Source organism: Curcuma longa, unplaced genomic scaffold, assembly GCF_044706935.1.
Source record: "Curcuma longa cultivar G26 ecotype Majalengka, Jawa Barat unplaced genomic scaffold, ITB_CL_G26_1.1 contig_21523, whole genome shotgun sequence".
Lineage (NCBI taxonomy): Eukaryota > Viridiplantae > Streptophyta > Magnoliopsida > Zingiberales > Zingiberaceae > Curcuma > Curcuma longa.
The window spans coordinates 89,609-116,815 of NW_027431666.1; the positions used below are offsets into that span (position 1 = coordinate 89,609).

At 37.2% G+C, this 27,207-nt stretch overlaps 3 protein-coding genes across 7 annotated transcripts; 1 reads left to right on the top strand and 2 right to left on the bottom strand.

Moving 5' to 3' along the window:
* Positions 1 to 6,775, bottom strand: LOC141817672 (protein RGF1 INDUCIBLE TRANSCRIPTION FACTOR 1-like). Its single transcript, XM_074705308.1, has 6 exons — positions 6,623 to 6,775; positions 1,066 to 1,149; positions 745 to 939; positions 603 to 677; positions 384 to 524; positions 1 to 306 (listed from the first exon to the last, which is right to left on the bottom strand). Exons 1-6 carry the CDS (start codon positions 6,773 to 6,775, stop codon positions 1 to 3), a joined length of 954 nt encoding a protein of 317 aa, XP_074561409.1.
* Positions 6,220 to 14,815, bottom strand: LOC141817668 (epoxide hydrolase 2-like). Of its 5 annotated transcripts, none has more exons than XR_012600849.1 (5): positions 14,493 to 14,815; positions 14,210 to 14,392; positions 7,527 to 7,768; positions 6,623 to 7,127; positions 6,220 to 6,285 (listed from the first exon to the last, which is right to left on the bottom strand). XR_012600849.1 is itself a non-coding variant. In XM_074705304.1 (5 exons), exons 1-4 carry the CDS (start codon positions 14,772 to 14,774, stop codon positions 7,575 to 7,577), a joined length of 585 nt encoding a protein of 194 aa, XP_074561405.1. In that variant the 5' UTR covers positions 14,775 to 14,815; the 3' UTR covers positions 6,991 to 7,127; positions 7,527 to 7,574. The 5 variants fall into 5 exon arrangements, 4 of the variants coding, with proteins under 4 accessions (XP_074561404.1, XP_074561405.1, XP_074561406.1 ...); XM_074705304.1 differs by lacking the exon at positions 6,220 to 6,285 and having other exon boundaries at positions 6,991 to 7,127; positions 7,527 to 7,635; positions 7,710 to 7,768; XM_074705303.1 differs by lacking the exon at positions 6,220 to 6,285 and having other exon boundaries at positions 6,595 to 7,127.
* A 1,432-nt stretch (positions 14,816 to 16,247) lies between these two features.
* LOC141817667 (oxysterol-binding protein-related protein 1B-like) lies at positions 16,248 to 27,207 on the top strand. Its single transcript, XM_074705301.1, has 10 exons — positions 16,248 to 16,649; positions 19,275 to 19,625; positions 19,830 to 19,917; positions 22,264 to 22,667; positions 24,230 to 24,385; positions 25,597 to 25,764; positions 25,925 to 26,065; positions 26,144 to 26,374; positions 26,460 to 26,573; positions 26,913 to 27,207. Exons 1-10 carry the CDS (start codon positions 16,272 to 16,274, stop codon positions 27,075 to 27,077), a joined length of 2,196 nt encoding a protein of 731 aa, XP_074561402.1. The 5' UTR covers positions 16,248 to 16,271; the 3' UTR covers positions 27,078 to 27,207.

Below are 27,207 nucleotides of genomic sequence, written 5' to 3' on the forward strand. Positions count from 1 at the left end.
TCAGAAGAGAGGCGCTCGGACGGGGACGCCCTTCTTCCTCCGGCTCGCCGCCTCCGCTGCGCCGGCCGCGCGACGGGGGCCGGTTCGCATCTTCCGCCAGGATACGGCTTCAGTATCCGCGACGGCGAGCGGCGCGGCGGCCGCCGCGCCGCCGCTGGAGGCGGAGGAGGTGGCGGAGGCGGACTCGAGGATGGAGTCCGGCGTCAGTTGGCCCTCGTCCAGATCGCAGGAGCTCGGAAGCGGGAGGTACTCGCACTCCCGGAGCTCCTTCCACAGCCCGCCTTCGTTCCGCAGCAGCTCCTTCACCTGCTCTCCCAGAAAAAAAAACCAATCGGCAACGAAGTTGCAATTTTTATCTGCCATTCGGGAGAACGATCGAATACCTTGCAGGCGAGGGAGCAGAAGAGGTAGGGGTCTTGGAGCGGGCGGTAGCAGGAGAGGCAGGCGTTTCCGGAGCCGCGAAACGGGCGGCTCGGCGGTCGCTCGTTCAAGAACACCACCTTGGCGCTGTTCGTCGTGTAAGACTACGAAAGCAAAGCAAGAACAGTAGCGCATTGATCTTCGATAAAACAGATAACAGAAGACTCGATTGACTCATTTACCTGAACAGAAGAGCAGTCGATTAACTTCTCCAAATCGTCCACTCGCACGACATCGTGGTACACATACCTTCTCACCTGCACCGCAAATCGCCATGAATGTTGAATCTTTTTGAGTTCGATCGGTCTTGCTGTAGAAGAATACCTGGAGAAGACGATGAGGGCGGTGAGGAGGAAGACACTGAGGGCAGAAGCTGGAGCAGCAATCGAGGCAGAAGATGTTCTTCTCGTTCTTCTTGGAGGTCTCGTGGATCATACATGAGTTGAAGAACTTCTCCGCCAGCATCGCCTCAAGCCACCGGGGCATGCTGCTGCTGCTGCTGCTCGAAAACCCCACCTGCTTCGATAGACCAAAGGAAAGGTGCAAAACCAAACACAAACAAACGTCAACAAGATGCAATCTTGAATCTTTCGCTCTGCAACGCTCCCAAAATCTCAACTTTGGTAGGAAAAGATGATGAGGTACCATGGCGGCGCCTCGTTTGAGCATTGCAGCGAGCGACTGGCCTTCAATGCGACTTAACACACAGCGGAGTGGCGTGTCAGAGCTCTACCTCGTCGGCCATAAGCTACAGGGGTGCGATAGGACAGTAGAGGGAGTGATGGGGCGGCGGAGAAGAAGGGAAGCAAGAAAAAGGAAGCGGCGCGGAGGATTTTGGAAGTGCTGCCAAAAGAGCAGCAGAGGAGGATGGCGGAGGCCGGTTTTAATGGTGCAACCAAAAGGCATACTATTTATTATCGCCTTCCATTCCCCTCCCTCCTCACCTCAGTCCTCACCAACCACAAAAGGACCAAAAATTCTACGAAATTGCAGACATTTCCTCTTCTTTTCTTTTCTGAAAAAACAAATGGATGCATGGGAAGAAGGAGAGGCCATGGATATAAAAGCTCCAGTGACAAGACCCGAGACGGCGACCTCCCTCTCTCCCTCCCTCTCTCCCTCTCTCTCTCTCTCTCTCTCCATCTCGGAGAAAGAATACGAAGCAGTGCTGAGAAAGGACAGCAAAGGTGTGGTTGGATGTGGGAACTGCTGCTCGCAGTCCCCAACACACACCATTAACGTTGCGTCTTCGTCTTAATGACAACCTTTTCTCGTATGTCGCATGCCTTTTAAGTGAATTTAGGCGATCGAGTCTACCGACTTGCCTTTCTCTCTTTCGTGTATTTTGCGTATGCTTCTGAAATATAATGAATAATACAAATGGAAAAGAAAAAGAAAACATCTGTTCTAAGTTGGCGGCTTGGAAGATCAAGTTAGATGATAGATCTCTTTGTTCTAAGTTGTAGTTGAAGTGTTTTTTTCCCTCCAAATCTAGTGTTCTTGTTTTCATCCATATAATGTATTTTTGCTTGCTATTTGTATTATTCCTGCTTGAGTTTTGATTAGTCCACATGTCTCCATTGTTCTCACTCATTGTTCTACTTGATTGTTCTTGCTTCTTGAGTTTTGTATTCTTGTTTTAATAGCTCAATTCTTGTGTTTGCTCCCGCACGATCTCAAGAGCAGGGAAATGAGTTGACGCTTTTATTTTTAACAGTGTTTTATGGAACCACTTATTTGACTTTTTACCAAATCACACTTTCAATAAGTTGACGCACAATGAGATTCAAGGAGTCTTCTAAAAGTGTTAATTTGAATTGATTCGTTAAAATTATTAATGAATTTTAATTAAAAAATCATTGATAATCCTACCCTATTCAGATTTTAAAATTTTAAATTTAATCAGAGTTTCAGAAAGAAATATATTGACGTTGTTGAATAAGTAAGATATATCGAAATCTAATAATTAACTGTCAAAATTATATTAAATTATTTAAATATTAAAAATCTATAACATGCTATATAGAATGTGTAATTAAGATTTAAAGACATAGTATAGTAAGATTCAGCAGGCCGTAAAAGTGTATTAATTCTAATTTAAGTTGATTCAAATGTACTTAAAGTCTTCAATTGAATTTTGATTAAAATACACAGATGATTCTAGACTTGTTAAATTTGATATGAATCAAGATTATTATATTCTTAAAAAAAATTTTGAGTGTAATCATGCAAGATAAAGTTATAGAGAAATTTATTTTTTATAAAAATAAAGTTAAAAATTAATTTAATAAAAAGATTAAGATGGTTCAAAGTGACCAAGATGATGAGTATATACCATTGTTCATTAAGTTGTATATTGAATATGAGATCAGATATGAAACAATAGTTCTCTATACTCTTCAGTAAAATGATATCGCTGAGTGAAAAAATCATACTCTGAAAGAGATGACGAATACTCTTATATTGAGCTCTAGACTACTATAACACATGTGAAGGGAAATTGTATTAACAGTTAATTATCTTTTGAATAAGATACCCCAAAACAAAATTGATAAGAGCCTTTATGAGTTGTGGAATAGAAGACAATTATTGTACAAATATTACGTGTGGGGGTATCTTATCAAAATTTTGATGTCAGATTCAAAAAGAATCAAGAAAGGATAAAAAATTATTAATTACATATTTATTAGATATGCATATAACAACAATGTCTATAAATTTTTTTTTGTGTGTATGAATCTCAAATATTAGAGATACATAAGAACTCGATTATTGAATCGAGAAATGTCTTGTTCTTCGAACATGTGTTTCGGTATAAGACCAGAATGTTAGCTCCTCAAAACAACATATGAAACACAATAAGAAAAAGATGATGAACCATTTGAGGTTGAGCTCAGACGAAATAAAAGAATTCTAGTGAAAAAATCTTTCGAAATGGATTTTATCACTTTCATATTAGAAAGTAATCCTCAAAATTACTTAGAAGCAATTATTCTAAGGGGCCTCAATAAGAGGCAATTACATATGAGATTAACTCTATTTTTCAAAACCACATTTGAGAACTTGTGAATTTTTGTCATAAAAACAAACCACTAGGAGTGTCAGTGGATTTTTAAAAAGAAAATAAAATCAATGGCATAATTAATAAGTACAATGTTAGATTAGTAATTAAAGGTTACCGATAATGAGAAACCTTGATTACTTTGAAACATATTCTTCAATATCGAGAATAACTTCCATTAGAGTGTTGTTGACGATTGCTGCTCTATGGAATATGAAAATATATCAAATAGATATAAAAATAACTTTTCTAAATGAGAATTTAGAAAAGAAAATCTACATGAAGCAACCTGAAGGGTTTTCTGTGTCAGGATTAGAGCTGTCAAACGGAGCTAACACATGGCAAGGTGAGCCAACCCATTAGAAATCCGTCATATGGTGGGACAGGCGGGAGGCGGACCGGCCAACCAACTAGGGATGTTGAAAAATCTCCAATTCAACTTAACCCAACCCAAAGTGGATTGCAGGTTAAGCGGGTCAACCCACGAGGTTGTCAAAAATTAAAAATATATATAGAAAATATAGAAATTTTAAAATTTAGTTTACATTTTAAACAGAGTCAAGTTAAAAATTTTAAGTTTGGATTGCAGTTTAAATGGGTCAAACGGACTAGTCCATTAAGTTTTCTACTTTAATTTTAAATTTTAAAAAATAAATTTTCTCAACCAGCGGACCAACCAAACTCGCCACGAGCTGACCCACACAAGTCGCGGGTCTAAACTGGTCAACCTACCTAAATCCACCTTAAAATAGATTAATAAAATTTCAACCCAACCTACTTAAATTGTTTGACGAGGCAGGTCAACCCAACGGGCCCAACCCAAATTGACGGCTCTAGCTATGTCAGAAAAATAAAATTTATAAATTGGTGAAGTTGTTATACAATTTAAAACAAGCACCGAAGCAGTAACATGAGAAATTTGATAATGTTATAAAGGAAAGTAGATTTTTGATTAATGAATATGATAAATGTATCCACAAAGAATGACTATGTCATCTTGTATCTATATGTAGATAACATACTTATTATTGGAAATAATAATAAGATAATGAAATTCATCAAAGATATATTGAACTCAAGATTTAACATAAAAGATATGAGTCTGGTTGATGAGATTTTAGGAATTAAGATTTTTAGAATATCATAAGGACTTATTCTGAGTCAGTCCCATTATATGGATAAAATTCTTATGTCGGTAATATACATACGTTGCGATAGTCAATCGACATAACACAAATTCATCTGTATAATGGTAAGTCTAGACATATACATCGTAGACACAATACTATTAAATAACCACTCTCAACAAGAGTTATCATCGTTGACTATGTGAAGTCAAAGGATAACTTAGCGGATCTGCTAACCAAAGGGTTAAATAAATATTTAGTTATAAACTCATCGTAAGAAATGAACTTGATGCCAATGAGGAATGTTGGTACAAAGGAAATCCAACCTATGTAAATCGGAGATTCCAAGAACTAGTTTCAAAAGAACAACCAAACTGCACCGATTAAGTAGCTCATTGTGAGGGGAGACCCAATGAATCAATGAAAGGATGGAACTTGAGCACACAACTTTTAATGATCCAATAGAATAATACTTTTGAGAGATCATTTATGTGAGAAAGAAGTGGGGCCGTTTCGAAGAGAATTAAAGACATAATTCTTAGAACTTCTCACAGAATCAAGTGTGTTCATGACCAAGAATGAACACACTCATGAGAACTGAGTTGTATCAGAGAGAGTCCTAGGTGAAATATGTAAATGTTTACATAGACGACAGAACAATTCAAGGATATCAGGTCTACTATCAACCAGTAAACAAACATATCTTCATAAGGAAATATTCAAAGGATAAAACTTACTTGTTTTTATATTAGACTCAACTATTGAATACTATCACATACTATGTTTTCATTCATATAAGGATTGTTGAAAATTTGAATATAAACAAAAAAAGGTGGATGAAGGAGACTTCATTGTACATGAATTTTAACTCCACATTGGAAGTCTCATGGATTTATTATTGATTTATATTGCATTACATACATTGATGTTGTAAGTATATGCATGGAAAGACACTCTTTCTCACACGTGGATGCGTAGTTGCAAATCCAATGCTCAAATTGCATTTACCCAAGTTGACTCGTATCCAAGCATGATCTGCGCATGTCGATTGACAGATTGATAGGATAGCAATCAGGTACGGATGTTAATGATGTATATCTGTAAATGCCACGATTGACCTGTGTTTGGTGGTGATCACGATGTGCTATTATATCTTGGGAAACAAATGTTCATCGTGACATCTAAGTATCGCTGGAGTCGACATTCAATGACTCAACATTCGCCCTTGGCACTCGACCTCAACACTCAATGACTCGGCACTTGATGACTCGACAGCTTGGCCAAATCAACTCGATCATACAAGACTTACTTGGTAGTTTGAGATTATCCGCTCAAATTATCTCAGCAGCTAAATCTAAAATTGATTTTGATGTAATTTCAATTTAAAAAAATTCCTCTCTATCTCGGACGAAGATCGTCCGACAGTTTTAAATATTATCCTATGTCGATCCATAAGCATAAGCAGTTCAACATTGTAATTATTTTGAGGTATGACAAGTTTTAAAGGATAGTTATTAATGAAGTCACATGACTAAGGCCTACGGACCAATAACAATTGTAAGGGTTTGCCAGAACATGGCCACATGAACGTGTGAGATGTTGACTGTTTTGCCTTTCTTCTAAATTGACTCGTGGCATAATCTGGCTTTCTTGTAGCATTTGTGAAACAAATAGAACCTACCAACAAAGAAGAGGTAAAAGACTAATCTAGGATAAAAGGCTTATCCTACTTCAAAATAAAATTCATCATCCCAACGATCTCACACGGTCGGTCTCGCGATCATCTATGAAGAAATAAATAATCACTATGAAGAAGTAAATCGAGAAGGTACAATTAATTACTACGGGAAGGACATTAATAAAAGACTTATCCTAGATTGATATATGATGTGCCTATATTATATTCTCACATGGGTGCAGTATCTCTAATTTCTCATGCCCACTCAAAACACCGTAGGAGATGAAAGGTTCAAGGGACAGCCCAAATGAAACTCAAAGTGCTTAATTGGCATACCTTCATACTTTGCATATCGAGAATGATCTCGCCTAATCGTGAGTAATATTTAGCAATATCAGAATCGGATTGGCGTCTGCAACTCCCAACTTGAAAAGGAAGGAATTCCAGAGCTGAATCCTGATCCACCATCTCAATCTGGTTTTCATACATGAACCTGCAACAAACTGAGTCTGTCGATTTTACATTTTATTTTAAATACAAATGATGAGTCGGATACCAAGAACCTTCCGGGGAAAAGTGGTAGAGAATAAGTTAATAGAACTTTTTAATGAAGTCGTATATGTGATCAGAAACCTCCTGTGGCCTCTCCTGGTTGATGAAATGACCGACCCCCTCCATTACCACCACATCTTGAAGAAACGGAACCCGTTTTCTGAAACCACCCTTGTGTATGTAGTCCTGCACGCCTGGCGTATGGTATGTTAGATCAAGATCCCCAACGATGAACTTGACCGGTACCTTAATCTGGACGCCAGTCCAAGGTGCGGTAAGCTCCCAATTCCTGAATACCAGCAGTGCAATGAGGAAGGCATCAATTTAATTCTGGAATAGAAATGTTGGTAAAGTTGCAAGTGGAACAAGCAAAACTAACGAAATATAATTTCTTAACTTCTTCTAAACTACATTCAATTGACTGTTTCCAGATAGCTTTTGAAGTTACTAATAGGCAAGGGGAAATGTTGAACTCAACATCTTAAAGCTAGACTTTTGCATCTTACAAAATTTTGAGAAGATGCAAACCATGAAAAAAAAAATGAAATATCAAGATTATGTCATCTCTGTTTAATCATGAAAGAAAAGGTCGACCAGGGTATGAATATTTAAATATACTAGTATAAGAAGCAGTTGAAATGTCTCAAATGGATAACAAACAAAGTAATATGGATCTAGAAGAACTTACAAGTCCAAGCATCGATAGTAGTTCAGTCCTCCAGTAAAGCCTGACTTTTCAAATTTGTTGGCAAAATACTCTACGTCTGCGGCTGATAGCCAGGAAGGCAAGGTAGCAGCTGCTTCAAAGGAACCGTCAATACCTTTTTCCTTGCTTATAAAAATGGCTGCTGGAGTGCGATATGTTAAGAACCTTTTCACCACGGATGTAGTACCAATCTGTTCAAATTCAGCTTCTATTGCTCCATGTTCCTGATACAACACTATGAAAATCTCATTTAGTAGAAAATAAATAAACTGATGAATACGTAGTCATACTTTCAGTGTGATTTTAAAAAATGGATAGCTAAGTTTTTTGATTAAAGATTCTTCCACTATTTTTCCTTCAAGTAGGGCAACATACCACCTAGGCATTGTCTCATACCATTCAGCAAAAACAGTCATTTTAGTCTTAACTGAAATCATGAAAGACTAAGCAAACAAGGAAAAACAGAGAAACCATAGGATGGTACAAAATACATTCATGAAACATTTACCCGTTGATCACAGCCATGCATTCAGAGTGCAGCAAAAATGATCAGTGTTCAAAACAAGGAAAAATATTGTTCTGACCTGGGGTATAGGATACTGTTTTGATGTCGTGTAAGCATGCCAACACCATGGTGTCAGTGACACCAGTTAGGAGGGTGGAACCAATAAGTGGAAGAAAACAGTGGCTTACATCATCAAACATTGGTTCAAACCTTCGCAATGGTCATCCCATTACGGCTCGCGGGAAGCAAAACAAACCTCCACACTCAGTTGCAGCTAGCAGAAAACTAGAAGAAGCCGCTGTGTCCTGTCAGTCATGGATTGGGGAAGGCCAGAAGAAGCTTCGCCTTGTTAGTCATCTAATTGGAAAAGCTTGTCGAGGAAGACGCTATCATAAAACCCTAATCCTTGCCTCCTGTTGCAGTTATTGGAAGGCTGAAAGTGTCCCTTGCATCTCGTCAGGGCTCATGGAAAGCCAAAAGTGGCCCTAGCACTGGTGGAGGAAGCTTTTGTGGGACATTTTCTGTTCTCCTAAATCAATTCCTGTTTGAGGCACACATTGGGAGTTTCAAATGCCCTAACTTTTTTGTTTGATAATTCATAATCCTTGAGGTAGATGACTTTCCTTGGATTCGTCTACCGCACACTTAGACGTCGACTTCTAGAATATTGGTCTTTATTGGAATTCAAACTCTAGAACTGTTGTTGAAGGGCATCTAACTTGGTGCAACTAAGGAATATGTCTGATGGGGGGATGGTGTAATAAAAAGGGGTCAAAAATTTTCTATTTTAAAAACTAAAACTGGGTTATTGTATGGCCTATTAAAATTCACCCTACTACTTGTCCATTGCAAGATCTAATTCACTAACATATTGTTTCTTTCCCTTGCACATTTGGTTGTTTCCGCCTAATCCATGCTCCACCACATAAAGCTTGCAACTTGTCCATCCTGTTGGTGCAAGGAGCACTAGTCTGTCCCCAGAATTTCGATGTTTGACAATACATCTAGGTCTGATTAATTTGACCAAGAGTTGATCCAAATATGACCTAATATTTGAATGTGAGTGAAGTCTAGTCAGGTCAGTTTGACCAAAAGACTAGCGAGAAGTCCTAAGCAGTTGGACTGGACAAGGAAGTCTTAGTTAGGTTAACCGAACAAAGAGAAGTCCTAGCTGGAGGCTAGGCAGGGAAAGTCCTAGCTGGAGGCTAGGCAGAGGAAGTCCTAGTTGTAGACTAGGCAGTCCTAGTTGGAGGCTAGGAGAAGTCCTGATGAGTGAAGCTGGGCAGGAAGTCCTAACTGGAGGTTAGACAGAGGAAGTCTTAATTGAAGGCTAGACAGTCCTAATTGGAGGCTAGGAGAAATTCTGGTGAGTGAAGCTGGGCAGGAAGTCTTAACTGGAGATTAGGCAAAAGAAAGTCCAAGCAGATCAAAGGTGACCAGATGTTTAGCAGGTGGGAAGTCTACCTATGGAAGTGACTAGTCCTAATTAGAGGTTAGGCAAAGGAAAGTCCAAATAGGTCAAGGATGACCGGATGTTTGGCAGGTGGGAAGTCTACCTATGAAAGTGACTACATTTCTTATTCTGTCCATCTTCGTATGTCCACACATCCATCTTAACATCCTCATCTCCGCAACTCTCATCTTTTGCTCATGTGCTCGAGTCATAACCCAACATTCAGCGCCATATAACATGGCAGATCTAACTGCCATTTTATAGAACTTTCCTTTAAGTTTTAGAGGCACTTTACGATCACATAAAACACCTGATGCTCTCCTCCACTTCAACTATCCTGTTTGTATTTTATGTAAGACATCTCTCTCAATCCCTCCATCGGCTTGCAAAAATGATCCTAAATATTTAAAACTCTCAGTTCCAGACAACTCATCATCTCCTATTTTAATACTTGTCTCATTACGTTCAATATTGCTAAACTTAAATTTCATATATTCTGTCTTTACTCTACTAAGCCTAAAACCTTTCTCTTCTAGTGTTTCTCGCCAAGATTTTAATTTAGCATTTACTCCCTCACGTGTCTCATCTACCAATACAATATCATCTGCAAACAACATGTGGTACAGTATCTTGAATGTGTCCAGTAAGTTCATTCATGATTAGTGTAAAAAGATAGGACTTAGAGCTGACCCTTGATGTAACCCTATCTTTATTGGAAATGCTTCAGTTAATCCGCCTGAACGACTAATCTTAACTGAAAATTAGGGCACGAGTAAACCTAGTAAATTAGACCTATAGGATAAGGCTTAGGTAAGCCTAATAGGTCAGACGGACTACAGGTAGGCTTAGGTTGCTTGCGTGTTTATATGCTTATCTTGCAGGAACCAAGAGCTGGAAGCAAGACTGAAGAAGCATAAGAGGAGCAAACCGAAGCAGTCGAACCAAATCCAGGGTCAACTCAAATCAAACCCGAGTTGACTGGATTCGAGCGTTTGGATGTTACTCTAGGCGCCTAGACGGTCCAGACGCCCCTAGATGGCGCCCGGATCAGGTGGAATTAACCCCAATAAAGACTGACGGAACCGAATTAAATCGGATTAGTTCCAAACGTCCGGAAAGATCTTTATATGACCTATACGATCAACACCAAGGCAGAACTCATACTCTCATACGTCTTCATCCTGCAGTGCTACTGAACGCAAACGGAGCCAAGATCGTGCGACCAGGAAAGCTCCAAGAAAGGTGCGCTGCGCTCAGGACTTCCGGATCGGCCTCTACATGATTGTTTGGTTACTTTCCTTTTAATCTTACATTTTGTATTTCATTATTATATTGTGGACTGTAAGACGGGTTTCTCCACCTCCGGAAAAGTTTCGGAAATGAGACCATTAGTGGATGGACGCCTTCCCGTGCATAAGCCTTGGACGTACTGACCTTGGGAGGGAGGGGGGGGGGGGGGTTAGGAACCAAGTAAATCCACGAATCCCCTGGTTGGTTTTTTTAATATCTGTTGTCAGTCTTTGTGTTAGTAACAAACGAACGACGAAAGCGTTATTCACCCCCCCCCCCCCCCCCCCCCCCCCCCCCCCCACCTTCTAGCGTGCCCACCGATCATACACATCCATCCTCCTCTTCTTGTTTCATTCAATTTTCATTTATGCGCTATGCAATCCTCCAAGATCACAAGCTAAAAATATACCAATTTAGGCTCACATAGTTTTAAATCTCTTAAGCCCCCTAAAAGAGGGAAAAGACCTTCCTTTCACTGTCAATTGATACCCATCCTCCCTCAATGTCATCCTTGCCATTGAGCTTCCTCAGGAATTTAGGCTTGGGTTCAATATTCATTGCCAATAAAAGGCAGTTTGGAAATCAATAGGGATCCGATCCAAGAAAAAAACTGCAAGTTGCAGCATAGAGGGAAACATATGGAGTGAATAATCACATCATTGATAAAAAATCTGGTGCATATAACTTCAAATATGGGCCAATTCAAATTGCGAGTCCAACTTCTTTTTAAAAATTGTTTTTGTTTAGTTTCCACTTGGTTAATTAAATCTAATATTTAATTAATTTTTCTCAAAAAGTAAAAAGAATCCAAAATACACTCAACCAAAAAAAACCCATCAAACTCTACTCTAAAAAAAACACCCTGCATTAGTACCCAAAAATAAAATCACCATAACTAGTCCAAAAAAGAACCCCTTTTAGTATGTTAAAACTCACGTGCACTTTGTCTAATAATTTTCATGTCCAAAATCCTTCATTGATAATGATGAGGAAATGCCGCCGCCATTATGAGAGATGTAAATGTTAGATATGACGATCTTAAAGCCATATACTCCACTACCTTGAAAGTCAAACTCAACATAGTAGAGAAATAAATAACTATGTTGAAGCACCCTCAAGAGTGAGAGTCTTAAATATGTAAATGGCAAAAATCAAAATGGGGTCTATCATTTGCATTTTCGTCAAATGGGCACCCCATTTCTAATTAAAATCAAATGGACGCCCCATTTAACGCGAACTATCTGAAATACCCTTACCTATATTCTGGTTCAAAAAATTGTGTTTCTGAACCTGGTTTAAGGTTTGAACCAGGTTTAAGGGTTTATAGATTGTTATAAAAATTAGCAACTAGCTTCTACACGTTGTAGAAGCTATATGTCAGTTTCTACACTGTCGATTGTGATCATATAATATTCATTTGAAATATAGTAGGTGTCATGCAGTCCCTTTCATTTGTTTTGCTTCTTGAAATATTGTTTTAACCATGTTATTACTTTCAGAGAAGCAAAATGATATAAAATTACTATTGTAGAAACTAGCAACTAGCTTCCACACATTGTAAAAGCTACACACTAGCTTATACAAAGTTGATCGTAATCAGATAATATTGATTTAAAATGTAGTGGGTGGTATAGAGTCTCCTTCGTTTGTTTTGCTTTTTGAAATGTTATTTGAACTAGGTTATCACTCTCAGAAAATAAAATCAAAATGATATAAAGTCACTGTTGTAGAAACTAACAACTAACTTCTACACATTGTCAAAGCTACCTGCTAACTTCTACACTACGACTCATGTTCATATAATGTTCATAAGACATATACTTATTAGAAAACAACATCACAAAAATATGTACGAGTTTAACTCATCTAAGAACACATTAACAACAAAACATAATCAATCTTTGAAACTGAACACATCGGAGTTTATAACAAGAAAGCCTATTTTTGAAACAAGATAATGACTTATTATGTTTTGTTGTTAGTGTATTCTTAGATGAGTTAAACTCGTATCATATTTTTGTGATGTTTTCTGACGAGTATTTGTTTTATGAATATTATCTGAACATAAGCCACAGTGCAAAAGTTAGCAGGTAGCTTTCTACAACGTATAAAAGTTACATGTTGTAGAAGCTAGTATGTAGCTTCTACAACGTGTAGAAGCTACAGTGACTTTATATCATTTTGATTTATTTCTCTGAGAGTGATAACCTAGTTCAAATAACATTTTAAGGAGCAAAACAAACGAAGGAGATTCTATGACACCCACTACATTTCAAATGAATATTATCTGATTACAATTAGCTTTGTAGAAGCTAACATGTAGCTTCTACAACGTGTAGAAGCTAGTTGTTAGTTTCAATAGTAACTTATATCATTTTGATTTTGCTTACTTTGAAAGTGATAACCTGATTTAAATAATATTTTAAGAAGCAAAATAAACAAAGGGGACTCCATGACACTCACTCCATTTTAAATGAACATTATCTGATCACGATCAACAATATAGAAGATGACATGTAACTTCTACAATGTGTAGAAGCTAGTTGCTAACTTTTACAACAGCCCCTAAACCCTTAAACATAGTTCAGACCTTAAATCAGGTTCAGACCTTAAATCAGGTTCAGAAACACAAATTTTTGAACCAGAATATAGAATAAGGCCATTTCAGATAGTTTATGTTAAATGGGGCGCCCTTTTGATCTTTGTCCCATGTAAATCACTCAATCAATAAAAAGCATCACCAAACTTTATTCTTTTGACCCTTCATTGTACCACAGAAGTTTTCTAAATATAATAATAGGCATAAACATAGATTTAGACATAAGTTAGGAGATATTATAAAGTATTCTTAAGTAAATTCGTAGTATCAATGGGCACTTGGATACAAATATGAAGGGGAAATATTAAGGATACAAATATATAAATTGTCTCTTTTACTAATAGCTTGAGCTACTTCAAGCTTTTGGGGAAAATGGTTAGCCCATTATTATATTTATGCTATTTCCTCTGGATCTTGACGCCTAGATGATATAAAATCATGTTTTGATAAAATATGATTTTGCATCATAGTGTGCACTTTTAGCATTCTAAACAAAAGAGATAAAGAGGTCTGCATCACATCATAATAATAGTAGAAATAATAATAAATTGCTACTTGGGCCACAGTTAGCATAAGGATGATTATTGATTTATAGTCACCAGCCTTCCTAAGCTGCCGAAGTAACCCAATCACCACGGTGATATAAAATAGTCCTTCAGAAACGAGACCAAACACTATGATCAAATAAGAAAAACTTAATCATCATTAATTTGCAGTGAATCACCTAAACAGCGCGAACCCCAAAGATGATCAGCTACGAAATTTAAAATAGCAAACTATGTCACATGTACCATAGTCAGGGAGTAATACATGCTAACCTGGAAGCGGCACATATAGTAGTCGTCCCCAAAAATTGCCCTCAAGGATTCCACCGTCCTCCGCCGAGGATTCCGCGGGCTGTACGGCACGCTAAGATTCACCAGCGCCTTCACCATGTCCGGCCGCAACACGCACAGCCACCAAGCCACAACCGCTCCCCAATCATGCCCCACCACGAACACCTGCATCGGACAATCGATCATCCACATGATTCGCTACGGTATAAATGTGAAATGGACCTAATTAAAGGAATTCATCATGTAAGAGATGGATGAGGGTGACTTGATCTTGGCCGAGGGCGTGGACTAGCGCGACGAGGTCACCGACGAGATGGAAGATGGAATAATCGGAGGCGGAAGGAGGGCAGTCCGAGTCGCCGTAGCCTCGGAGGTCGGGGGCGACGGCCCGGTAGCCGCGGGCGGCGAGGGAGAGGATCTGGTGGCGCCAGGAGTACCAGAGTTCAGGGAAGCCATGGACGAAGAGGACGATAGGGCCGTCTCCCTTCTCCGCGACATGGATGTTGATTCCGTTCACCCGCAGCGTACGATGGCCGATACCTTCCATACCTCCCTCTGCTTCTCGGCGTCGCTCCTCTCCTCTTCTCCTCCCCGATCTCACTAGTCTTGTTTGACTATAGCCTAAGATTTATTTTAAAAATATTTTATTATCTTTAATATAATATTTACAAGGTAGAAAATAAAAAAAACGCTACGCCTTATTTAAAACAAAATTGAAAAAGGGTATCATATATTTTTAAAAAGTACTTATATTACAAATATTATAACATCTTTAACCAAAATTGTTCTAATATATCAAAATTATTTAAATATTAATTAAAAATATTTTAATTTGATAAAAAATAGTTTAATTATTTTATGAGTTGTTTTGATCAAAATGATTCAATTAGGACAGTTTTTATTAAATTACTATAATAATATTAAATTCTTTTAATATTTTTTAATGACAGTACAATTTTTTTTTAAAAAACATTGTTTTTAATTTTCTACCTATTCAAGAAGAATGTTAAGAAAATACGAGATCAATGTTGATTTTTGTGGATGTACGATCATGTGGAGGAATTGTTCTCTCTTCATGTAATAATTTGATAATTTAGATGTTTAAATTTCATAAAATTAATTTTAAAGATAGATCATCTTCTTAATTCGTACAAATCAAGAGCATGCAACTATTGGAATAAAATCAAAAGTAATATAAATCTTTTAAAAAATTATAGAAATCCAAAATAAAGCTTTAAAATTACAAATATAATTAAAAAAATACAAATTATATAAAAAACATAACAAAAAATTCTCAAAATTACATAAAAAATAAAATTAAGGAAAAATGGTATGATGATTTTCAACATTTAAAGTTGATTTTGAAATGTTTATTATTTTAAAATCAGTTTTTTTAAAACCCTAAAATCAAGAAAACTAACTAATTAAAGTATCGAAAGCTCCATAAGTCTTGCGCATTTTGAAATATTTTATTCAGGTTCAAAATATTGAAACTTTAAAAATCATCCAAATTTCTCATAATTTTGAAAATTCTAAAACAAATTAATCAAAGCCTCCAAAACCTGTATACATATTTTCTATAATCAGAATACTTATAGTGCTAATGAATATTTAACCTTCTAAACACTCATGCATTTTCATAAATCAATTTATAAAAATATTTTTAAAAAATATTATTATTTTTTACACCATAAATATTTAGAAAATCTAATTAATTCCTCAAAATTACTTTAAATATATATAAAATTAAATAAATATATATATATACCATGTGGTCTGCATGAAATTTTTCTTATTTTCTTAATGTATTTATTTATTTATTTATGTTGTGAAGTTTCCTTTATGTGTTTTTATTATATGGATATTTTCCATTTCCCGAGTACGCACACGCGTGGTCGAGGCGAAAATCGCGTATAAATAACAAGGCCGAGACAAGAGGAAGTCATCATCGTCGTCCGCCATCCCGCCGACCGCGCGGCGCCACCATGTAAATGTTCGCACCGAGAGCATCGGTGATCCATCCCGAGTTCTCCACGCGATCTCGATGGGGGCGCGGGAGATGCCACACCCTCTCTGTTGCATCTCCCTGGACCTCGGCGGTCTCGGCGCCCGCTCGCCCTCTCCGGCCGATCCGCCGCCGCGTGCCGGAGAGGGCGAGGCTGGCCCAGCCGACTCCGTCACCTTTTGCGGGGCGTTGTACAAATGGACCAACATCAGGAAGGGGTGGCGCCTCCGCTGGTTCTCTCTCCACGACGGTGTGCTCTCCTACTCCAAGATCGCCCGCCGGGACCTACCCATCGTGCCCTCGGGAAGCCGAGTCCGCCTCATCGGAAATTCCAGTTCCATTTTCTCCTCCTCCTATTCCCGCGGCGGATGTGGCTGCCGGCAGCCCCGGATGCCCGTACGACTCGTCCAACTCAAGGTACGCAACCGCTGTGATCCCCATTCTAGGCATGGCATGAACATTGAAAAAAATAGATTACGAAAGAAATCGAGAATCTCATTCTATTTTGTTTCCTAAATACATCGATCAATCGGGGTTTGGTGCTCTCGTCCCGCTGAGAAATTTACGAAGTTTGTTAATTTTTTTTTCCAATTTTATCGCGCTTCCATTTCTTTCCTCGATTCAGTTTTCCTGTTGTTGTGAGGTTTCGGTGCTAAACGAGAGTTCACCAAGGAATAGGATGGACGGTGAAGATGTCGCCTCGGAGAGCGAGCAGCGACCCGAAGCACGTACGGACCGAGTCGAGATCATGTCCGCTGGCTAAAAGAAGGGTGTAATGGGAAGAACGTAGAATACATCACGTAGGTAACTAAACTAGGGTGAGACTGCGCCGCGATGGTGACGCCCCAGTCCGGCAGTGGTATTCCTGTTGCTGCAAGAGCAGAGGGAGGGAAGGGGGGCCGACAGCTGGATTTGGCCTCAGCTAATGGATCATCACTTGCTGCAAAAAAGCTAAGTAGGCAGTAGTACTATGTCCCCGATTCGTGTGTTTGTCTGCTCTTTTCTTCTTCTTCTTCTTCCTTTCATTTCCTTTTCCTCTATCCCCCTTCTGTGATTTTGAAACTTATCTACAAAGTCGATACTGCTACTGAGCTGGGAAAGCGACCAATGCTCTTCTGCTCGTTGTTGTGGTATCACGCTGCTTCCCGATTCTTAAATTGCCTGCTCCTTTGTTAAAATTTTCCCTTTTGTGGTTCCTTTAACTTTAAAGCATCGAAAACGTGTTCCTACTGAATTCTTTTGTTGCAACGTCTGGGTAAGAATTGATTGCGTTTCTGCTCTGTTGGTTTGTGGTCCCTCTTTGTTAAATAAACATACATTTCCAATTGTTTGGAGGTACGTGCCTACGCCTACAGATTTAATAGTGAACGGAGGAGCAACTCTAAAGTGCAGTGAGTCCACTTGCCTTGCCACTCACGAGTCGCAAAAGGCCGTAGGAGCAATAAAAAGTTTCGACAAACAGGTGGCGTGCAGTAAATAAATACGGGGCGTGTACACGAACGCTCGAGATAGAAACATTTCTGGGCCCGTATTGAATAGTTGGTAGTTATGATTACACTTCCTGTTGCTGTATCTTACCGGTTCTCAAAACGTGGGGGAAGAAGTTGGATTTTCCAGCATCCATGACATTTTTCTAGCATTGATGGCATTTCTATGTAGCTTTAGCAGCTTTGGACAATGTTAAGGTTACAAGTTTTGATTGCAGATTCTCGTGAACCCATTCGCACAGAACCTTGTAAGCTGAGAGGATACCCATGCTTTATTTTAACTAGTATAGAGCTGCACATTGTTCCTTGACGGCGACTGTCCCACAAGGTTGTCCTCAGTTGTTATGAAAACATTTCCAAATGACGTCACCATAAATATTATTTTAGCTGTTTGATATCTATTTTTCACCAACTCATTTCCAGCTCAGTAATATCAGACATGATGACAGGAGAGGGGGCAGTAGGAGATGGTGCACTGCCCAAGGCCACCCTTTAGTTATGAAATCTTTGTCCTGATGTTCTGTAACAAGGAAAAGAGGAGACTGGTTTACGGGCAAAGGTCTATGTTTGGTTTGGGCTAGAACATCTGTTGTCATTTTGCTGAAGTCTTAATCTATCATTGATTGCCAAAATCAAGTTTTGACTTTCTTAGTCTACATATAACTTTTCTGTTAACTGAGCACCGTCAACTTTCATGCTTCTAAGCAGTGTCTCCTAAACCAGATTGGACATCCAATCAGCACGGCCGCCTGTGTGATTGTTCGATTGTTGAACTAAAAAACTATATTTTATGATAAAATTTATATCTTCATATAATGTAATTTATAATTTTATAAGTACGAATGTATTAATGAGTGATTTCAAAATATAAAAAATTCTACATGTAATAAACATATTCAAATTTGTGAAAAAACTTATATTATCAAATTTGTAATAATTATGTACAAACTATTACTTAAAAAATATTAATCACCTGGTGGGTTTGCAACCTCGGATCAACTACACAGATCACTTTCCCCAATCATTTCAGCATCGGTTAAATGTTGTGCATACCAATTTAAACTGTATTTATATAAGAAATTGGGTTCTACTGCCAGAATGGGGCCTAGTTGCTGGTTTTACCAGATGAATTGGCCAGTCTGGTCTGGCTTTAAAAAAACTGCTTCTAACTTGCTAGTGTTGATCCTTCACCACTGATCTTAGATATGGTTTTGTATTATACTTAAACTACTATCTTTGCTAAGTTTGGTTTTCCATCTCCTTCGTATGTTTTTGGTCAGTTTTTTTTTCCATGCTCAATTTTATCTTATTGGATTACTATGGCGCAAAGGTAGCTGATTTTAATATTCCATGCCGATACAATTAGTTCACGATGCTGGATTTCTTTTGTTTCTTCGCAGAAAATAGTAACTATTCAGTGGGATGTTCTCCATGTACATGAGCAACATATATGAAACTAAAGCTACTTGTTATCATAGAGATTTTCTTCCAATAGCATTTGCATCAACCTACATCTTTCTGTTCATATTCTAATCAACTTTGTTATATCTCTTAGATATCATCATTTCGTGAAAGTAAGACAGATGACAGAAGATTCTACATATTTTCTCCAAAAAAGACACTTCATTTGAAGACTGATTCAAGCCAAGACCGTGGGGCCTGGATTGAAGCTTTGATTTCAGCATCAAAAGAATTTTCCACAAGTAAACGATTATTTTTGATGCCAACCGATGTTCCATTTTCGATTGAAAAGCTTAAAGATCGCATGCGAGCCGAGGGACTAGATGAGGCATTCATTGAGGAATGCCAGAAGATCATTCATTCTGAGTTTTCAGAGTACCTCAGACACTTTAAGCTTCAATTTGAAGACCACTTAAATACTATTACATTCCATCAGCAACTGGAGGTACTTATAACTTAAACAATCTGTGACTAATTATTTAATCTTTAGATTGGCATTGTCCCTTGTTCTTCTAATTAACAAAGCAAGTTCCATGGTTTTGTTTAGATGCCTTTGCCGATATTTTTCTTCTTTACTAGAGTGCAGATGGTTTTCTTTTTGATTTCAAATAGTCATTCTAATGATGCTAACTAAGCTTTCTGATTTCAGGAAGTTGACGTAGAAGATATGACTAATGACAGTGAAGTGCAGTTAACCAATGCTGACTTTTCCAGCTACAGACATGAAAAATCCATTGGTACTTTCTAGTTAGTTCTATTTCAAACTGAACAATCACATGAGTCCAACAATTTTATTGCATTTCTCTTGTTCTTTATTTTGGTGTGCTAGAGGAAAGGTGTCATTATGAATGTTATCCTTCTAGTCGAAACTCTTGTAGAGAGATTGCCGAATTTCTCATTTCATGTTGGAGCAGGATGCACCTTAAACTTGGGTCTTTACTTCCCCATTTTTCCCTTGTATATATAGTATGTTAGAAACACATTAGCCGTGGTTTGGCTTGCTGGTAACTGTTAAGTCTTTGTTTTCCATGCACTAGTTTTACCTAATTTGAGCATTAAGATCTCACTAGAGTGTAAGTTCATTCAATCTATATTCAACAAAAAGCAACAATTTAATCTCCTCGATTATTATAGAAACCAAATTCAATATAATTATTCTGCAATTTGAAAAATTATAATGAATTGGGCATAACTGCCTAGTAGGGGAAGTATAAGTTTGTAGGAATGGTAATGGTCAACCTAGAGGGGGTGAATAGATGACACTAGATTTTTGCCATTCTCTTGCAAATATAAAATTCAATACAAATGGTAAATTGTAAGTGCACATATCTGATGACCAAGATGATAAAAGTGTAGCGGAAATAAGTAAAAATGAATATGTTGCCTCTACAAAGATGAATGATATGTTGCTAAATGACGAGCTATGGAGCACTCGGTATAATGCTCAATTAGAATTGTCACTAGTTAACACAATCATTGATCTAGACTTCTCTTTACATTAAGAAACTCTTAGGCAGAAGCTCTCAACCTAAGAACATCACTGATAATGTCATTTTCCATGACCTGCCAAAGTTGTCTTATGCAAGCACCCATCGTTGCCGGAGAACTTTTAGTCAATGATTACAATGTAAACTGATATATGCTTTTAAATGTCCTATAGAAGCAAAACACCTCTCAACAAGGATAACACACTCTCTAAAGATGTAATAAAGCATCTAAGGAGAGAAGAGAGTATCAAAAACTTGATAGAAGATGAAACCTTCATCCTTGTCCAATCTCGTGGATTGCTTGGACACTTAACCAACTCTAGCACAATTAAATGAGAATATGTTCGATGAGAGTTGTGCGCTTAAAAGTTCTCCAGAAGCTTATATATTCGAGGCTCCAACATTCATTTACATAACTTATCTAGACACTCTCATTCGGTTGGAATTGTGGTCCAACAAACTGAACCATTTAAATATGACATTGGACTAAAATGGGTATAGTTTAGTCAATTAAAATTGCCTTTTAGTTGTTTACCCAACCTTCTACTTCTAGTTGACTATAAACCTTTCCTGTCATTGGAAACCCATCTAGTTGACTAAAGCCTACATAGAATGTTGCCTAAAACTCATATCCAATCGATTATTAATCCTTGGCCGATCGGTTAGCCTACTCTAATTGTCTAAAACTCTTAATCCTTGACCATACTTGAGCTTGAGTTGGATTATGATTGTGTCCTTGGTCGTGTCAGCCTATGCACAACATGACAAGTGTCTAGCTAACTGAGCTTGAATAAGAAATTTGTGGGCTTGCTGGGTTCCTGCTTTGAAGACCTGGAATGATCAATTTTATTACAGAATGCAACTATATGCTTAAATTAGCTATGCAACTAGTTATGAAACATAACAACACTATTACTTGGCATCATATGAACACTGAAGAAATCAACAAGTTCATAATTATAAGTGAGAATTATTAATCTGCTCTAGTGAACCTCCCTTTTGAGTATTCTTTAGCTTTATTTTGTATTTTCATACTCAGATACAGGAAGTTATTTATGGTGCTCAGTTAGTACCATACTCCTTGTGTTTAGTCTATTGCTTTTAGATGATTTCCATTTTGTGAGTATTTGTCAGGTGGTAGAGTTGAGTGGTGAAAAGCATGGTTGGTGGCCAAGGGATTCATTCAGACCTGTGGATTATTTTGAGACTTTTTCAGTAGTAGTTCTGCTTTCATGTTCTCTTCTCTCTTGCTATTATCTAGTGATGAATGTTGCAAATTGATGTTAAAATTGTCTAATTAAGCATTGATTTGATTGACGAAGTCTGTCTGGAACAACTTCTAGAGTATGTTGCTTGGAGTGATGAAGCATGCTTGCTTAAGAAGGCAATTTATGGTCTGAAGAAAAGTTCTTGAATATTCTGAGATGACAATGAATGTTGGACTTCAGTTTGTAATAAAGATTATTCTATATTTTTGTTGCAACTGGCAAACTATTTCTGTGATACTCATTTTATTTCTATATGGAGGTGTTATTTTGCTGGAAAACTATCTTGCTCGTATATATTTCTTATCTCACAGTTGGCTGTTTTCATCAGAGTCAAGTACAACAGTATCTTCTGATGATATTGAAAAACAAGAGCTTGATGAGTTATCAGATGAGGATGAAGTTTTCTTCTTTGATGCAAATGAGTGTCTTGATGATCCTACAACAAATTATGTATGCAAAGTAACAGCCTCAGATGCATCTGGGAGGATATCTGAATCTGAAAATAATTCTGTTGCAACAGTGTTGGTGAGAAGGCGTGAGAAGTTGCCGGAGCCTGTTGAGATGGAGAAATGTGTTAGCCTATGGTCAATGATTAAAAATAATGTTGGAAAGGATCTCTCTAAAGTTTGCCTCCCTGTTTATTTTAATGAACCATTATCTTCACTTCAAAAGTGCTTTGAAGACTTGGAGTACTCTTACCTATTGGATCAAGCATATGATTATGGGAAAAAGGTAGTTCATTAACCAGCCACATTGTTTTAGTGCTATTATAATGTGCTCTTATATTTCTTATAGAATATATGGAATATGTGTAGCAAACAATATTTCTTTTGTAACTTTGGATATTTAAATTGTTTGTTTATGTTCCATAAAAAGATAACTGAAAAATAATGTTTCCAAATTATACTTATCAAAAAATTTCTGCATTTTGCAGTCAATATAGTGAACTTCATAAATGATTTGCTCTACAGGCGCTAGCCATTGTAGGCTTAGAAAACCAGGATTTGATTTTACAAGTCAAGAATTCAAGAAAGATGGTTATTCGACTGTGACTAATATGAATGCATTACATCATTATCTAGTTGTTTTTGCCCACAGTCTGAACTATTTAGGGTCAATTACATAAATCTTATTCTCCATTGAGTTCTTTGTGAGATTCTAGGATTATTTAAATCTTTTTTTTTTGTATAGGGACTAATAGTTTTTCGTCCTCTATCCTCACAGTTTCCATTTTAGTTGATTCAGTTATACTAACCATGGATTATATTAGTCATTTTTGAACATGTTTATAATACATTCTCTTATTTTACCATCTATTGGAGCTATTGGAACCTACACCTTTTTTCTATTAGCTTTTCTCTCAATCTAAATGTTTGGAAGCATTACAAGTAAACATATTAATCGCAATTTTAGCAAAGAACAAAATTTGCATAAAAGCAGCCTGAAATATTTCATCAATTATAAGTGATGTATCTTATATCAATCCACATGTTAGGAAGATCAAATATGATACTAGGTGGTATTATATATATAGTTAATGGCAAAGAGAGGTATCAACATTGATTTTGAAGGTGTGTTCTGTGGTTAAATATATGGATGCACTACTCCATAAGGAATTTAGGATAACAGAAAGATGTGTTTTTCTGGTACCGTTGACTACCAAACTCAGTTATTAGGGTATGACTACCCATCACATGAGGTTGCATAAAGTAGCAGATACCCATGTTATATATAATTCAAGTTTGTGGTTAAAGATTTGCATTTAGGGTACCCAAATAAATGTGATTAATTTTATAATAGATATATGATACTATTTAAATCCTTAGTTTCTCATTTTTATTGCATATACGGGCACCTTTTCCATTTAATTGGATGGGCACCTTTTCCTTTTTTTTTTTTTGGATGGGTAATTATATTCATAATATGTGATTATTATGAGGAGAATAATAGATACTCATTGTGGGTATGGGACTTGTATTGGTAGATCAATACAGTAGAGGGTATGAGATGGATGCATGTATTGAATTTTTTGATGGATACTTTAGTTAAACTTTAGTATTGATTACGCACTGATAGAAAACGACACTTGTTATTCTTATTTCCTGAACATTTCAGAACTGGCACTGATCTTCACCACCGATGCAAAAAATTTCTCATAATAGATGGATTTGTAATCTACAACTTTAGACAATAATTATTCTTAAACATAAATCCTTGATATTCTATAGGAAGTTAATATCTAGATGGCTTATAACTATAAACCTGATGTGATTTTATGCTAATGTTTTATTTAGGGGGACAGTCTCATGAGAATTCTGAATGTAGCTGCCTTTGCAGTCTCTGGATATTCTTCTTGTGATGGCCGTGTTTGCAAACCTTTCAATCCTCTGCTAGGAGAGACATATGAAGCTGAATTCCCTGAAAAAGGAGTACGCTTCATTTCTGAAAAGGTAGGTTTTTGAACCATCATGTTTTTCCATGTGTCCTAACTTGTAATTTATCTTTGTTAATGTATCCTTGTATGAAATAACTTCAGTTATCTAGAGAGGACATTGTGCTGATCAGATATACCATACATTTCATCCAAGTGGTACAATTCTATCTAGATTCATGAACTGATCCTCCCTTGTTAGTATATATGGTAACAATTACAAGGTAAAGCTGGTATAAATGAGTTTGAGAAAACCAGACAGATAGCCATAGTGTACATGACCCTCCAATCAAGGAAAATTTATGCTGAAAATAGCATTGGTTGTCATTAATAATAAGCAAAATAAGAAAAAGCAAATATACCATATATCTTCCAGCTTATTTGATATATACATTCTAGCTCTATCAACTTCAAGAAAATTGTTTATTGGATAGGCCAGTTCAACACTATTGTCTCAAACCATGGCATCTCATTAGTTGAAGCAGTAATCCATCTAAGACTACCTTCTGGATAATCATTCTTTCATCTGATCCTCTTCTTAGAGACCATTAGTAAAATCAGAAACACTAGTTAGCAAAATGCCTGAAAATTTTAAGCTTTTTCCTCAGAAATGAAATCATTCTTATTACAATGCTTGGACTTTATTCTGCTTTTATCCCTCATTACCTCTTCCTGTTAAATTGCTGTCTAATGGAAATAGATGTTAGATTGTGCCTATTTGGTAGACCAGCATAGTGCAATTTTTTGACAGCTGTAAATTGATCTTCAAAAGGGATCTTGTCCGATTTGGTTCCAGGCGTAGATTGGGTAGCATAGACTCATAGGCTACTATAATTACAAAGCAAATTAAATTCTAGTGTTTTTTGACCATCTGAAAACTTCAATATTTGCCAAGGTACTCAACTTTTTGATACATCAATTCCAGGCTTATACTGATGTACATATCTATTCTTTTTTTGCTTTCTGCATAAATGCATAGATTGTTTGTCTTGGGTATTCAAGCATCTCTTTTTTTGCCTTAAAATGATATCTTTAAATAAAGTATGCTTATTCTTCACAAAAAATTATCTGGAAATAACAGAAAACATGAAATTGTTCTCCAGTAAGAAACACAATTTTTGCTGATGCTCGCCATTAGTTCATCTTGTTGCTACTTCCATATCTTTTTCTAACTAGTGTTCCCGTGTAAGGTAAAATGTCTAAAAAGGAAGTTACAATCTCACTTACTAGGTTAGTCACCATCCTATGCTCATCGCTTGCCATTGTGAAGGCAGAGGTTGGAAATTCTGGGGGGACAGCAACCTGAAGAGTAAATTTTGGGGACAATCCATACAACTAGATCCTGCTGGTATATTAACCTTGGAATTTGACGACGGAGAAATTTTTCAATGGAGTAAGGTATGTACCATGTAAAATTAGTCATATGAATTGAATCTATATAGACAAGAATACATTACATATTTCTTTTGTCATGGAATCCAGACACAATCTGTGTATTTTGTGTTTAAACAAATTAAATACTTCGCCTTTCAAATTAGTAATATGGGTTACCTTTTAGGTGACAACAACTATCTACAACCTAATTGTTGGTAAGGTGTATTGCAATCATCATGGTACAATGAACATACGTGGAAACAAAGAATTTTCTTGTACTCTAAAGTTTAGAGAACAGGCACTTCTTGACCGCAACCCTCGACAGGTAAGGCATGAGATTTTTGTCCATGTAATTTACATTTAATGAGTTCGTATAGTGATCAGACCACATTCTCCCACAAAGGTGCAAGGCTATATCGAGGATACCAAGGGATCAAAAATTGCTTCATTACTAGGAAAGTGGGATGACAGTATGTACTACTCACTTGATAATGCTATCTGGAAGTCTAAGACATCTAATTTGTCAGAAAATGCAACCTTACTGTGGAAAAGAAACAAGCTGCCCGATGATCCCACTCGATACAACTTGACGGCATTTGCAATTACATTGAATGAGCTGACACCAGGATTGAAGGTTTCCTGATTACTTCTACAATTTTGCTTTCCACATCTTTTCTTTTCTTTGTCCGCTAAACTGAATTATTTTATCATGGAATAAGGAAAAGCTTCCGCCTACTGATTCAAGACTCCGGCCAGATCAGCGGTATCTTGAAAATGGAGAGTATGAAAAAGCAAATGCAGAAAAGCTGCGACTAGAGCAAAGACAGCGACAGGTTATCCTATAACTTGATGGTTTGTGTATGATGAAGTGATGATGATTATTACTTTCTGCTGCTTCATTGCTATAGTCAAAGACACAATGTTTTACAAGGGATCCCCCCTCCCTCGGTTGCACACACGAAAAAAAACTCTTGGGATATAAATGATTGTGTGGCAGAATGCTCTTTTGATTAGGACGTTCTTGTTCAAGTCAGACATTTATTCCTTAAGAGCATACTTGTATCATATTTATATTTTTGTTGTTTATCATTCTCCTGAAATTTGCTTGTATCATATTTGATTAGATGTTTTTGCGGTATGTATGATTTGTTTTTTCCCCTTAATTATTACAGTCAAAGAAATTGCAAGAAAGTGGGTGGAAACCTAGATGGTTCCTGAGAGACTGTGAGAATGGAACATTTCATTACATAGGCGGATATTGGGAAGCCAGGGAGCAAAAGGAATGGGATGATTGTACTGATATATTTGGCGAGTTCTCGACTGCTACAAATCCTTAATCCTGCAGCTACTAGATACTCAGCAATCAAGTTGTTTCCCGGTGTTTGATCAACTATGGTAAACCTTAATTCTGTGCTGATTTCTGATGGTCTTTCTACTTTTGTCACATGTAACTGCTAATTCTTTTGT